Source organism: Mesocricetus auratus, unplaced genomic scaffold (assembly GCF_017639785.1).
Source record: "Mesocricetus auratus isolate SY011 unplaced genomic scaffold, BCM_Maur_2.0 Super-Scaffold_4256, whole genome shotgun sequence".
In the NCBI taxonomy this organism is placed as follows: Eukaryota; Metazoa; Chordata; class Mammalia; order Rodentia; family Cricetidae; genus Mesocricetus; species Mesocricetus auratus.
Window position 1 is genome coordinate 79429790 of NW_024429182.1, and position 14400 is coordinate 79444189.

At 41.8% G+C, this 14400-nt stretch overlaps 1 protein-coding gene across 1 annotated transcript in view; it reads right to left on the bottom strand.

Moving 5' to 3' along the window:
* Window positions 1–7792: 7792 nt before the first annotated feature.
* The window catches only part of Acsm1 (acyl-CoA synthetase medium chain family member 1), a 33555-nt gene continuing 26947 nt past the window's right edge, over window positions 7793–14400 (bottom strand). The window contains exons 12-15 of the mRNA XM_013115758.3: window positions 13360–13487; window positions 10451–10550; window positions 9237–9356; window positions 7793–8001 (exon numbers count right to left, since the gene is read on the bottom strand). Coding sequence (XP_012971212.1) covers window positions 7885–8001; window positions 9237–9356; window positions 10451–10550; window positions 13360–13487 — 465 coding nt within the window. The 3' untranslated portion in view covers window positions 7793–7884. The remainder of the gene's footprint in view (window positions 8002–9236; window positions 9357–10450; window positions 10551–13359; window positions 13488–14400) is intronic.

The following is a 14400-nucleotide window of genomic DNA, read 5'->3' on the forward strand; positions in this document are numbered from 1 at the left end:
GGGCTGTGCTAGGAGTGACTTGATCAGAAAGTGAGTTTTTGTTCTTTGTCTTGTAAAATCTGTCTTGTGTAGAGTGTTGATATAGCCAAAGCAGAAACGGCTATAGGGATGTGGGGAAAAGCAGAAGTTTATTTCTTACTGTGAGCTTTACTTTACTACTGAAACGTTACACACATCCTCCAGTATAGAGACACACAGGTGTGAATATATGCATGTGTGCACATATGTATGTATGTATGTACATATGTATTATGGTATTGTTTCTAGAGAAGCTAAGAGAGGGAGAGAGGGGAAGAGAAAAAAGAGAGAGGGCAGGAGAGAATGAAGAGAGAGGAGACCACGGAGATAGTTATGTTTATTTTGACTGACCTCTACTAGATTATTGAACAAGGGCTCCAGAAAGGTCCATGGTCAGGATGAACCCTTGCATGAGGGCAACATCATCCCCCTTAAACACTTTCAATCAAATAAAATCTATTCTGTTTATCTAACACCCACAAGGTGGATGTCATGATGAACCTTGTCGGAACATTTTTCCCTACTTTGTCTGGTAACATCACCCCCCTTAAACACTTTCAATCAAATAAAATCTTTTCTGTTTATCTAACACCCACAAGGAGGGATGTCATGATGAACCTTGTTGGAACATTTTTCCCTACTTTGTCTGGCTAAATTTATGTACGTCAGTCAAACTTTCTCACTTCTGAGCAATTAAGTGTTCTATCTGCCTTGTTTGTTCTAGTCATCCACTCTCAAAGCTTGGCTTTCAGGGAGAGGTTTTTTTTGGGCTTCTGCAGCTAGATGTTTCTCTCCTGCCCACCAGTTCCCAAATAACCACTCTGCATCTTAATATTAATTACAAACTGTTTGGTCTATTAGCTCAGGCTTATTATTAACTAGCTCTTACAACTAAATTAACCCATTTCTATTAGTCTGTATTCTACCATGAGATTCATGACTTATTACCTCACATCTTGCTTCCCCTGTGGCTGCTGGCATCTCCCTGTTTGACTTATTCTTCCCAGTGTCTTTGTTGGATTTCCTGTCTGGCTCTATTCTGTCTGGCTATTGGACAAATCAGCTTCTTTGTTGATCAATGGTAATAAAACATATTCACAGCATACAGAAGGGCATCCAACATCACCTCTGTCTAATTAAAAAAGGAAAGTTTTAACTTTAACATTGTAAAGTTACATTTAACAAAACAGGTTTCAAGTAAGAATTTTAGTTACAATATTTAGTCTATTTATATTTGACAAAATTAAAGAAAATACCCTATCATTTATCTTATCTTTGTGAGTCTAAAGATTTTTATCTAATTTATCATAACTAAGGAAAACTATAATTATAACTATTTTCCCCATAAAGTTCCCCATAAGGATATAATAATACCCAAGTAAATGCATTACCCAAGTAATACCCAAGGAAGTGCATTGTAAGCAACTTCCAAAACTCTAGAAATGACATCTAGGTGCCTGGACAGTCACCCAAAGCTCTTCTGTATTGTTGGGGCATCCATCTTCAGCCTCTAGGCCTAGAGTATCTGACAGATTTCTCAGTGAAGCAGGGACTTTGAAGGACTGACCCTCCCCCCCCCCCCCGTATTTTGGCAAAATTCATCAGTCATTTTCCTCTGTGTCCTTCAGAATACCTGGTAGACTCTTTTATGAAGCAAGAATCCTGAAGGACCATCCCATCTTGTTTTGGAAAGTTCAGCAGTCACTTTCCTGTGGGTTCTGCATGTCCAGTTTATACAACAGACAGTCAAGCAGTCCAGGTAAGAGCAGTTTCTTGCCCAAATGTCTAGTCTTGCCACTTTGAGAGGAAACCCCATAAGATGCTTCTTTGATGCCTATCATCCTTTGTAATTGGTGCTGCCAGGAGCAGATGTCTCTCACTGTTGAGAAAAGTATAAGTAAAGTGCCATATTCTGTAGGTCTTTGAAGTGTTTGAAGATTACCTATTGATCTGAAATATATCTCTGACTGTCTAGAAAACCTAACATGACTGTAAGTTTGTCTACTGTAGATGACTATGTATTTCTTAACTATTCATTTCATTTTAAATGAGCTGCATAAACATAATACCTTAAACAACAGTAGAACTATATAGTATAACAAAATTGACCTTAAATTTGTATCAATATACAAAAATCCTTTAAACAAGAATAAACATGTAATAATATTAACTTTAAATTTCTATCACTATACCAAAATCGATGCCAATGAAAAATCTCTAAGATTAAACGTTGTTTTTTGGATGAAAGTAGATTCAATAACCTACCCCTTTTTATAATCATAATAATTTGCCCTTTCTCCATTATTTATAAATCATATCCCCCTTTTCCTTTAGAAAGAGATTGACTATGACCAATAACCATTTATAACCAACCCTCTTTAAATGAAAACAAACATTTATAACAATATTTTGGGAATTTTGGTATAGTTTTCTGTACTACTTCCTGCTGATTGGGAGTGCTGGTAATCTTATGGGGATTCTGTGAGGCTACCTCATCTCAGCCAGTTCCCTTGAAGCTGTTTTGGACGTTGCATCACCTGGTCCATCTCTTTCATTGGAAACCTCTCAGGGGGTCTTACTTGATCAAACCTTATTAGCCTGGAAAGAACCCACAGTTTCTCATCTTCTGAGGAGACAAAAGAAGAACCCTTTTTTCCCAAAGCAACATATTCTTAGACCCAAAGTTTGAAGTCAAGATACCTTTAAAATATATATGTTGGCTTAGTTTAGCAGTTCCCATAACCAAATATCTCTCTATAGTTAGTCCATTAACAGTCAAAAATTTCAAAGAAAAAACATAGTATGCATAAGCCAGACTCTGTGTATTTTCCATCTTTATATGGCACATTATAATTTTTGACTCTATTTCTCCTTTAAGTACCTCAGTTTTATTATCCTTTCATTATTCTCTTTATCTATGGCTCTCTCTATCCTCTATCCTTTTTCTCCCAAGCCGGTGCATATTTATGAAACACACTGTGACCCATTTAGAGGCCTTTTTTTTGGTCTGGGTCTGTCCTTATTGTTTGTCTGTAATCCTTTTTTGACCAGGAGGGTTTTTTAAAATGTCAAGCAGACATGGCTAGGACTAAGGCAGCAGCTTTGGCTGCTGACTCTGTCATGCCGGCTTTCCAATATATTGGCTGAGGTTACTTTCACCGCCAGGTCTGGGAGCCGTGCTCACCTCCCCAACACTGGGAAGCAGCAGGTCCACACAGCCACCAAGTAACTTGAGCTCACTGCCTACAAACCCCATTTAATTGTTCTATAGCAGGGCACCCCTAAAGAGCCATCTTTGCAGCCACCAGCACGAACCAGGAAGCTATCTCTTAAAGGAGCCATGCATCTGCTCCACCAGCAAATAGAACCTATCTGAGAAAAAAAAAGCGAGGGGTCGTTTCTGACTCTGTTTTTGTGTGTCTAGAATCCTTTTTTTTTTTTTTTAACTTTCTCAGGCTTTATATGCCCGAGTTGGTGCCATATGTAACTGGAGGTTTCTGTTCTGCTTACCAGTTACCAAATAACCACTCCAAAGCTTAATATTAATTATAGACTGTTTGGTCTGTTAGCTCAGGCTTATTATTAACTAGTGCTTATAACTAAACTAACCCGTTTCTATTAGTCTATATTTTACCATGAGGCTCATGGCTTGTTACTTCACATCTTACTTTCCCTGTGGCTGCTGGCATCTCCCAGATTCTGCCTTCTTTTCTCCTGTATCTTTGCTTGGATTTCCTGTCTGGCTCTATTTTGCCTGGCTATTGGTCAAATCAGTTTCTTTATTGACCAATGGTAATAAGACATATTCACAGCATACAGAAGGGCATCCCACATCGGGTTTCATCTGACTACATAACCACTGTTGATGTCCTACCAGTTACCAAGTGGAACAGGAGTGCCTGTGACTCAGGATATTTTACCAGTCAGTGTCAAGACGTATTTTGTTTCCATGCATATTTGACCTGTGTCTTTGACCCTTACAGTTGGGGTTACCACTCCCTCTTAGATAATGGTGCTTCCAAAAACCACACTGTACTTGCTCCTGTGTTGAGGGTCAAGGGGAAACATTCCAGAATTCAGAGATTGCTCTTTGGAAAGGGTACTTTGTTTTGTTGGTTTGTTTTGCACAAAATTAAGGCTAGGTGTTTGTGTTAGTTGGAATTACATTTTATTTCATTTTCTCTTGTAATAGTCATAAATATCAATTTTGTAAAATGATGATTGCATTTGTTGTGGTGACCCCCCCTCTCTTTCTTTCTGTCTCACTCTCTCTCTATTTCTGTTTCTTTCTGCTCTCCCATAGTTTCCAACCTTCTCTCTATCTCTCTCTCTCCTGCTTCTTTCATGGGTAGGTCCAGTCTGCTGGTCATGTTCAGTCTACTGCTGTCTCTCTATGCTCTGAACTATTCCCTATGCCTCTGATTGTTCTCTCTCTCTTGTATGTACAATAAAAAATCTTCCCCTTCACTATCCTATGAGTGGTCATGTGGCCAGTTTATATACTACCTCTTACACATCTCTAAATCTTGTGTCATTCTGTACCTCAGAAGTCAGTATCATAATTTTGAGATTGATCTGTATTGTTTGTGTACCAATAGATCTTTCTTATTGCAGATAGAGCCACCTGTTTGAATACTACACACTTTCTCCTCCATCTTATAAAGAGATTGGGGGGGTGTTTTCCCTCTTCACTCTTTACTTGCAAAATAAAAACTGGTACACCAATACCCCTGCAAAATATCCCAGCAGATCTCTGTATATGAATTGACTTGGAAAAAACATCCAATTGAAGTGCAGCTATGTGTACTCAAAGGTTAGGAAATTAATAGTTATTATTAGGATTCTTGTTAAAGAGAAAGGTCACTGCATGAGACATTTTGGTTACTTTTCATGATCTTCTATTTGTGGCTGACATCATTGACTCATTTGGGCTTTATGCAATGACATTGTTTACTTTCCTATTGCTGTGACAAATATTCTGATGATAATAACTTTATTGTTCATTGTGGTGAGGAAGACACAATAACCATAGGCAAGAGTGGCTTGGTGTCAGGACCACCAGAGCTTCCACCCTCCATGCATTAAGTATCATATTTTAGGAATATCTCAAATTGAATCCCAAGTACACGTCTTCTTAAATAGTTAATGATGACTGTCATTATCTTTAATTCATTTTTTACAGGTCTCTTTTTTTCTATAAAAATCACACAGAACAAAATTTACACCTGTAAATGAGAAACTCATATTACAGATGTAACTCAATATCTTCAACATCTACCCTAATACAGTACCGCACAAGAGGGCATGCCCTCTTCCTGTCATCATGGGCTGGTGTTTCTCATTATGACCTGCATGGCATGTGCCCTCAAGTCTACCTTATTTTGCTCTGCTCTGTGGTTGTGCAGTCACATTTCCCAGCGGAACAGTGATCGCTCTTTTCCACTTTTGACTCTAAGTCTTGCCCAGTGAATGTGTATCCCTTCTGAGTTTGCAATCTTGAAAGTCATTTAGAATCAATGTGCTGAGTTTGGGGCCACATACAGACAAGTCAAGAACAACCAGTGAAGAGCTTTGTCAGAGTCACTGGGAACTTAACGCAGGAGAATTGTCTTCATTTATCACTTCAGAGTCTCAAAGAATTGACACCATAAAGTTTAGAAAACACACACTATTCACCTCTTTATCTCTCTTTTAGCTTTCTTTAAAGGCTAAGATGTGAGGATGTGATGATTGTGGAACAAGGCAAACCCCTGTGTGTATTTTGAATGCTTACTGATATTTAAAATGATTAAAATCACCAAGTCTAGAAGAAAACATGTGACTCAGAGCAATTGTTACACAAGTGTTGGATCCAAGAGCAGGTTGGGACATGGTGAGCTTGGAATTGCACTTCACTCAGGCACCTCCACACCCAAGGCTAATAATGCCCTAGACGTGTGAGAAGCAAGAGGCTGGAGGTGTCTCTTTCTTGGAGCACTGACCTTCATTGTAGCTGGCCAAGGGGTGACATCTTCTCAGAGGGTTTTTTTTTGTAGCTGATGTGTTCTAAGTATCTTAAGGCTTATTATTATTTAGAATAATTTCATCACTAGTATCTATGTTTCCTATAACTTTTTCAACCTGGATCTGATTTTGTTCATGTTCCTAAGAAGTCTGTCATTGCTGCCCTGCTGAAAATTTCTATCCTGTTCATTTTCTTGGGAATAATTATTGCTGGGGACACACTTTAGCATATTATAATTGTAAATTTAAAATGTATGCAGAAATTGCTTTTTTTAAAAAACTCATTTGCAAGCACCATTTCCTGGCTTAGTATCATCTCCATTCCCATGCCTAGAAGAAGAAGCAGGCTCAGGGACAGGAGTTGTAGCTATGCAGAAAATGGCTCAGAGAGGCTTATGTCTAAGGCGTGGGGGAATCTTGCAAGGAAGAGGACTAAGAAAGACACTCTGCTTACGGCCCAGATTCAATGACTAGACACTGACCTACCTGGAGGTGAGGCTAAGCCAGTGTCCTTGTTTGCAGTCCAGTCCCTTGGTTTATCACTTATGTGGTTAGTCATCACTATAATGACAATTATATCATCTAATAGTTCTGACAGGACCCTATGTGTAGGGTCCTGGGGGCACACTTTCATCTTGGCTTATAAATCTGAACCAAAATCTCACTGTATTCCTACCCTGACCATGTGACCCTATCCACAAGGCTGCCCTAATTTGACACTCTCTTGGATCCAGCTGTAGCCCTACAGAATACCTTGCAAAGGGGCCAATGTCTAGCACTGTATTTAGAATCCAGATGACACCACCTTCAGTAAGAGTCTAAAGGCAGCATGTTACACAAGAAATCATGGGGCTGTGGAGGTGTGCCCAAGCAAGGCTGTTGTGTGTTCTGCTCAGTTCTGTGCTTGCCGAATTGTGCATTCCCCTGAGCGTGTGTATCTACACAAGATTCAGGCAGATGTTGAAGGGAATCTCTCAATAATTACTCCCCTCTAAGGTAAAAGAAGAAAGTATGTTCTTTCCTGAAACCTCCCCTACAAAGGACATTTCTGCTTCTGCTCTTCTTAACCTGTAGTTATAACAGATGGTTCTACCTCAGACCTCAAGTGACAGAGAATTTACAGAACTCCAGACCAGTGGAGAAAGGGGCTTTGGGTTCCTAGAGGAGGTTACAGTGAGAAAAGAGGGTCTCTCTCTAGAGGGATCTTGACTGAAGAGTCCTAGGGGATCGTATTCTTGTTCTTGGGGAAGGGACACATATGGTCCAACTATGGAGGAAAGCTTGGGATTAAGGCTCTGAAGTCCCCGGGTAGGGGTAGAGGATACCTACATGATTCCTGGGTTCCTGGAAGCTGGGCCTCTCACTCACTCATAGTAAATTTAAGTTAGGAAACAGCAGCAGTAGCAGCATTGCTTGGGAGTGGAACAAAAAAGATACTGGACTTATCCAAAGTAGGAGGGACAGGCTGGTAAGTGTTGCCACCAAGCTGAAGCTGAACTCAGTGGACTTCCTTCTGGCCTGGGTCTCCTCTCTGTATCTCCATGTTGAATTCATGTTCAGGCTCCTCTAGAAGTTGCCTTCAAAAGGGAGAGTCTAACTCTGGGTTGTTTCAATTGACAAGTAGGGAAGATGATGGAGGGAAGGCATCTATCCATAGAATGAGTGACCATACAGGGTGCTCTTCAGGTTAGTATTTTAATGCCAGCAAAACCAGTTTAAAATCTCACTGTGACCATCTAAAGAACAAATGACTTCGAGGAAGAGTGGAAAGTGAATTTGAAAACACAAGCTTTACTCTTCCAAACTTACCCTTGCTGCAGTCCACCCCACTCCCTCCCCCAATGGCCAAGGACTTGTGTCAGGTCATAGGGACGATGATCTTGGGTTGGTTGCTGATCTCTGACTGAACTCTTTCATTCGAAGTTCCTTCCTTCTGATTTTGCCCGTGATGGTTTTGGGCAGTTCTGTAACAAACTCGACCTGGTAGAGAAGAAAGTCATCCTGACGTAGGGCTTCTGTGGTTTCCTTCCAGCTCTCACACCCTGCTTCCCCCCACCTCCCTCCACAGGCTGACACCTGAGGTGACCTTCATGGGCTCCACTGATCCCTGAAGGAGGGCATAGCCATGTAACTTGCTTTGCCCGACAAACTGTGAGTGGAAGTAGAGCTCGTCCTCTGCAGGCAGAGGAATTTGGAGCCAGCCACTAATATCTCTTGTCTTTTACAGGACAAGACAGGCGCCTCTGTGGCATCACCATTCCAGGATGAGGGATGTGGGGCAGAGGTTATAGGAGAGCCATGACAGACATGAACAAGAGACCTTCAGTGCTATCAACCTCCATTGCTTGGGGGCAGTGTGCTACACAGTTACAGGTAACCCTCTGTAATAGGAAGTAAGGACTTCTGACCCCTGTAAGAGAGCCTTGACTAATGAAGATGGCATTTCCCTTCATAGCTTGCCTTTTCTCTTAATATACCAACAAGGCATCTTAAAACACAAGGAAAAACATCTGAAATGGGATCCGATGATCCGTGCCTGTGATCCTGACACTCAGAAGGGCTGAGGCAGGAGGGTTGTGAGTTTGAGGCCAGTCTGGCTACATAATGAGTTTTAGACCAGCCTAGGTTACACAAAGAGACACTGTCTCAAAAACAATTTAAAAAGACAAAAACATAATGTAGCAGAACGTGAAATGAAACAAAATAAAAAAATCTTTACCACCTGCTTAAATACAGGACAATTTTCAATTTTGTGACTAAATCATTTCAGTATTATTGGATATTTTTTGCATGCTGCACATGGCACGTGAAACAAATGTAACAAAATAATATTATATATTCTGAGAATAAATATTTTGTTTCCTTTGTTAGAGTAATTTATATATGTTATTGGGGTTGAAAAATAGGGTTTATTTCTTACTATGTATCACATTAAAAATCCTGAAAAGAATCAAGTTTGATTTCTTCTTAAAATTTACAGGATAATAAACAACATTAAAAATACATTTTTAGGTACTTTCCTGGTCTTTTTCTTTTGGTTAATGTGCATCAGTGAGTTCATTACTGGCAAAGGGTAGAGATTCCCCAAGAAACAAAGCCTGTTGGATGACTGAACTACCCCCCCCCCCCCACCCCACCGTGGCTGCCCTCTGAGAGGTGAATCCCCAGCTGGAGCCTGGTGAAGTCACTGGCCGGGTCCACCCAGCTGGGCTCACCTTCCTGGGGTACTTGTACGGTGCTGTCACTGACTTCACATGCTGCTGTAGCTCTTGGGTAAGCTGTTCCTGATTGTGCGACAGGAACTCTGGGGTCAGGACAATAAAAGCCTTTACCACCTGCAGAATGGGAGTGGGCGTTCAGATGCGTGCTGACTCACAGAGCTTGCTAAACGATGCTTATTGAATGGACAAATCCACGGTCGGCTTGAGTGGGTGTTTGAGACTAGGTTACATGGAAATGGAGAGGGCCAGGTTCAAATCTGTGTCCTCCCCGTTTCCACTGCATGCCTTGGGAAAAAAAAAACCTGGCCTCGCCTCACCTTAACTTCCTTCTCTGTGAACGGGTACAACAGGAGTTCATTCCTCAAAGGGTTTTTGAAAATATTCCATGAGGACACAGTGTATGTGTGAAACACATGACCTGTATAAAATTGTTATTACTACCATCACCATAATCAATATCAAATATGTATTTACTATGTACACCCTTCTGTGTCTGGAACCCAATGGGCAATAATAATTATAATAATAAATCAAAACAGCAATGATTGTTATTAACAATGTTTGATAATTTATTTTACACTATTAGTTATATCACCACTTACTTGCACAAGTTCTAGTACACAGAAGGGTCCAATAGATTGCTGAGCCAATGAACACATGCTCTGGAGCTTGCCTTCATTTGTGTGTGGAGATCTATGTGTGTGTGTTATTGTAACTTCTCTGCAGTGATGGACTGTTACAAGTTTACTGTAAGCCAAAACAAACTCTTTCTTCCCTTGGATGTTTTTGGTCAAGATATTTTACCACAGCAAATACTCATTGAGCTATCCTGGGCTGCTTTCTGACCTACTTTATTCACTGAAGGATTTGGGCAAGCTACCTAAACTCCCTGTGCCTTTTTTTCCTGTAACGAGAATGTGAGATGAGTCCTTGGGTACTGGGTTTTAATCTACTCATTAATTTTTTTTCTACATCTCAAGCTTCAGACTATTATTGGGTTTCCTGAAGGTGAAATGATTTGGCACAGGGCAGCTTGCACACGACAAACCTTTTTCAGTCGCCAAGGACAAAGTGTACCCTGGTGACCATACTGTATAAGTGCATACGCATGCCATCTTTCCCTCCTGGGTACCCAGCTTATGCTAAGGGAGTCGCCCCACCCCAATCTCTTCAGCAGCACATGATGCAGGCTTCTGTGTTCTCCTTACCTCTCCTCTGTTTGGGTCCGGGCTGCTCACCACTGCTGACTCCGCCACAGCCGGGTGCTCTGCCAAGGCGTTTTCCACCTCTGTAGGCCCGATGCGGTACCTGGAGAAGCAACTATTCTGAGCAGGGCTGCAGAGAACCAAGGCTTACAACTTGTACTTCAAGAGTCACATGGCCACTTGACACCGAGAGTGGAGGTCATAGACAGCCAGAGACTCAAGACTAGTGCTTTGGATCTCCCAAATGAAGTATCTAATGTTAAAACCATCTGGCTCAGGTGTTCCTGGGGATGGCTCACTTTGCGCTTCTGGTGAGGGAGGTAGAAGAGTGATGACTCATTGCAGAGCTCTGAGCATTTGGCCTTGTTGGGCCCCAGCCCCATGGGGTCTCTGTGAGTTGCTGGTCAGCCTACAAGTGCAACTTGTTTTCCAGTCCAAGTGCTTTCTGTTTTCTAGTCCTGGCTTACTACCCTGGCCTTGACCCTCTGACATGAACATTTAGTAGGAGGAAAACAACGATCTCTTCTACCTGGGGTTTTTTCCACTGTGCTGTAAACCTGTATAAAAAGCTCCTCCCTCCTACAAGGGAGAGACCTCTTAGCACTTGTAATGAAGACACACACACACACTCTCTCTCCTGGCAATAAAGGCAGCACATGCATTCTCTTAGGACAAACAAATGGACGTCTGGTCTCTCTTTTCCTGATACCCTGGACTTGCTTGTGGCACTGGCGCCACAATTGGAGGTTCCACCGAGATCCAGAGAGACTTGAAAAGACTGGAAAAGATCGGCCAAAAAAAAAAAAAAGACTCAGGGGAGGAGAGACTCAAAAAAAAAATTAAACAGGTACCTCAACTTCTAACAGTAAAATTAAATGGTCAAATCTCCAGGGTTTATTTGAGAGCTCAGTTGGGGGGTGGTTTGGATTAAATCTGCAGGCCTTCGCCTGACACCAAGGTCAGGAAAGAAAGGGGACCCTGAGAGATCACCCTAAGTTAGAGGGTAGATTGGATTAAATCTCCAGGCCTTAGCCTGACAAAGGTCAGGAAAGTAAGGGGACCCTGAGAGATCGCCCTCAGTTGGGGGGTGGATTGGATTAAATCTCCAGGCCTTCGCCTGACACCAAGGTCAGGAAAGTAAGGGGACCCTGAGAGATCACTCTCAGTTGGAGGATGGAATAAAAGTGGGTGAATTGAAAATTGGTAACAGTTAATAAAGGAGGTACTGGTATTAAGTAAAAGAAAAGGAAAAGATAAAAGTATATAAAATGAAAAATACACAGAGAGTCTGGATACTGTGTACAGTTGTGGTGTCTTTAAATTGTTTAATTGCTGAGAAAGAAACAAAAACTACTAAAAGACAATTGATTATTAATGTTGCTAAATTAATCCAACTTACATGTTTTAAAAATGCTTTGACTTCTAAATTTAAATATAAGGACAGGTTACTTGGGAAAAGAATTTCTGCTTTTGTTTCCACAGAACATAAAAAGCTGTGGGTTCCTTCCAGACTAGTATGGTTTGATGAAGCAAGACCACCTAAAGCAGTGGCCCAGGTGATCCAACAGCTGAGATGATGCAGCCTTACAGACCACAAAAACAAGAACTTCAACAGGTTTCTGGGTTTTGTTTTGTTTTTTTTTTTGTCATGATCCCCATGGTATTTCAGCACCCCTTAACAGCAGGAAGTAGCTTGGAAAGAACGATGCCCACATTCCCAAATATTGTTTATAAATGTTTGTTTTTGTATACTAAGATTGACATTAACATCCTAGTCACCTGAGATAGGTGCTAATTTATATATAAAGAAGGGGGGAGATGTTGGACCCCAGCCCCATGGGGTCTCTGTGAGTTGCTGGTCAGCCTACAAGTGCAACTTGATTTCCAGTCCAAGTGCTTTCTGTTTTCTAGTCCTGGCTTACTGCCCTGGCCTTAACCCTCTGACATGAACATTTAGTAGGAGGAAAACAACGATCTCTCCTACCTGGGGTTTTTTCCACTGTGCTGTAAACCTGTATAAAAAGCTCCTCCCTTCTACAAGGGAGAGACCTCTTAGCACTTGTAAATGAAGACACACACACACACACACACACACACACACACTCTCTCCTGGCAATAAAGGCAGCACATGCATTCTCTTAGGACAAACAAATGGACGTCTGGTCTCTCTTTTCCTGATACCCTGGACTTGCTTGTGGCACTGGCGCCACATGGCCTAAGCAGCTTCCCTCAGCACCAGAGCCCTCAAGATCCTCAAATCATGTCCTAACAAATGCCATGTTATCTTCCCTCATCTTAGTGTGATATTTTATCTTTTATGTCCTCCCACTCCCCTTCCTTCTCTCCTTCTCTCCTTCTCTCCTTCCTTCCTTCCTTCCTTCCTTCCTTCCTTCCTTCCTTCCTTCCTTCCTTCCTTCCTTTCTTCCTTCCTTTCTCTCTCTCTCTCTCCCCCCTCTCTCTCTCTCTGTTTCTTTCTGTCATGGTTCTAGGAATTGAACCTAGGCCCTCACACATGGAAGCCAAGGCTTTTATCACTAAAGGTTATCCCAGCCCCCTTTAAATTTTTGAGATAGGGTTTTAGTAAGTTGCTCAGACTGGTCTTGGATTTAGGATTCTTTTGCCTCAGCCTTCTGAATATTTGGGATTATAGGCCTGTGTCACTACACTCTTAACTCCCCCTCATAACTATATATAATGTTTTACCCTACCCCTTGAACTTCACTGTAATAAAATCTTTTGGCTACAAGGTTGGTGGAGGTGTCTAGGCACCCTGGTATTAGGATATCCTAGACATGGCTCTGTTTAGAGTCAGTCTGAGGGTTCCATCACCAAGGCATGAGGAATGTCAGACAAGCAAGGTGCCATGAGGTTTTGAGGGTGTAGAGAGCTAACCCAGGGCTGGCCCTGCCTACCCAGAAGCATTGATGATCTCGTCACTCCTGCCCAAGAACCAGATGTAGCCGTCATCATCAATAGTTGCTTTATCCCCACTGTTGTAAAAGTCCCCACATTCCACTTCAGCTGTCATCTTCGGGTTATCCTGCAAAGAGAATGAAGTGCCTTTGTTGAAGGTAGTGAACTCAGAGTTGATGAGCTGGGGGTCATGTCTGGGTTTGAATTCTGCACCTGGCACCTGGACAGGTTCACACACTGGGCACAAGCTCCACCCATGAGCACCATTTGGCTAATATTTAAAGCACAGCCTCTTACTTTGTGTGGAACTCTCCCCCAGAATAAAGTTCCTGCTCTAGTGAGAATACTGGCTTTATTCAGCTCAGCATGTGCAGTGTGGGGCAGCCTAGGAGGATCAGCACCACAAGTGAGGGGATTCCCTTTGCCAAGTGCTACCTAATCTGATCCTCATGTGGATCCCATGAGGCAGGTGCTTCATAACGTAAGCTTTCCTATGATAACACAGAACAACATACAGTAGGAAGAATGGTAAGATTATGAAACAGTACTAAGAAATCCTATATGTACTTTATTTAGTTTCCTCCAATGATAATGGCTTGCAAAGCTAATGTTCAGTATTCTAATCAGGATACAGACCTCTGATGCAACCTCTGATCTCTCTCAGATTTCCTGTGGTTTAAGTGTGTGTGTGTGTGTGTGTGTGTGTGTGTGTGTGTGTGTATGTTATGTAGTTTATTCACAGGCATGGATTCCTCATCCTACCATAGCAATCAACCTATAGAGCAGTGTCATTGCCAGGAGGCCCTTCACAAGGCTTCTGTAAGTACACTCACCTCCCTCTGCTCCACCCTTCTCCCTTCACCAGCTCTAACCCCTTGACACAACTCATCTCTAGGTTTTTTGTTTTTGTGTTTTGTGTTTTACTGACACATAATAACTGGACGTATGTCTGGTGATTCTTGGGTCCATCTGAGAGCTTAGCATGTAGTTAAAATAGACTTCTTCAGGTTGAAGTGAGGAAAAGGTGACTTGAAGAAGTC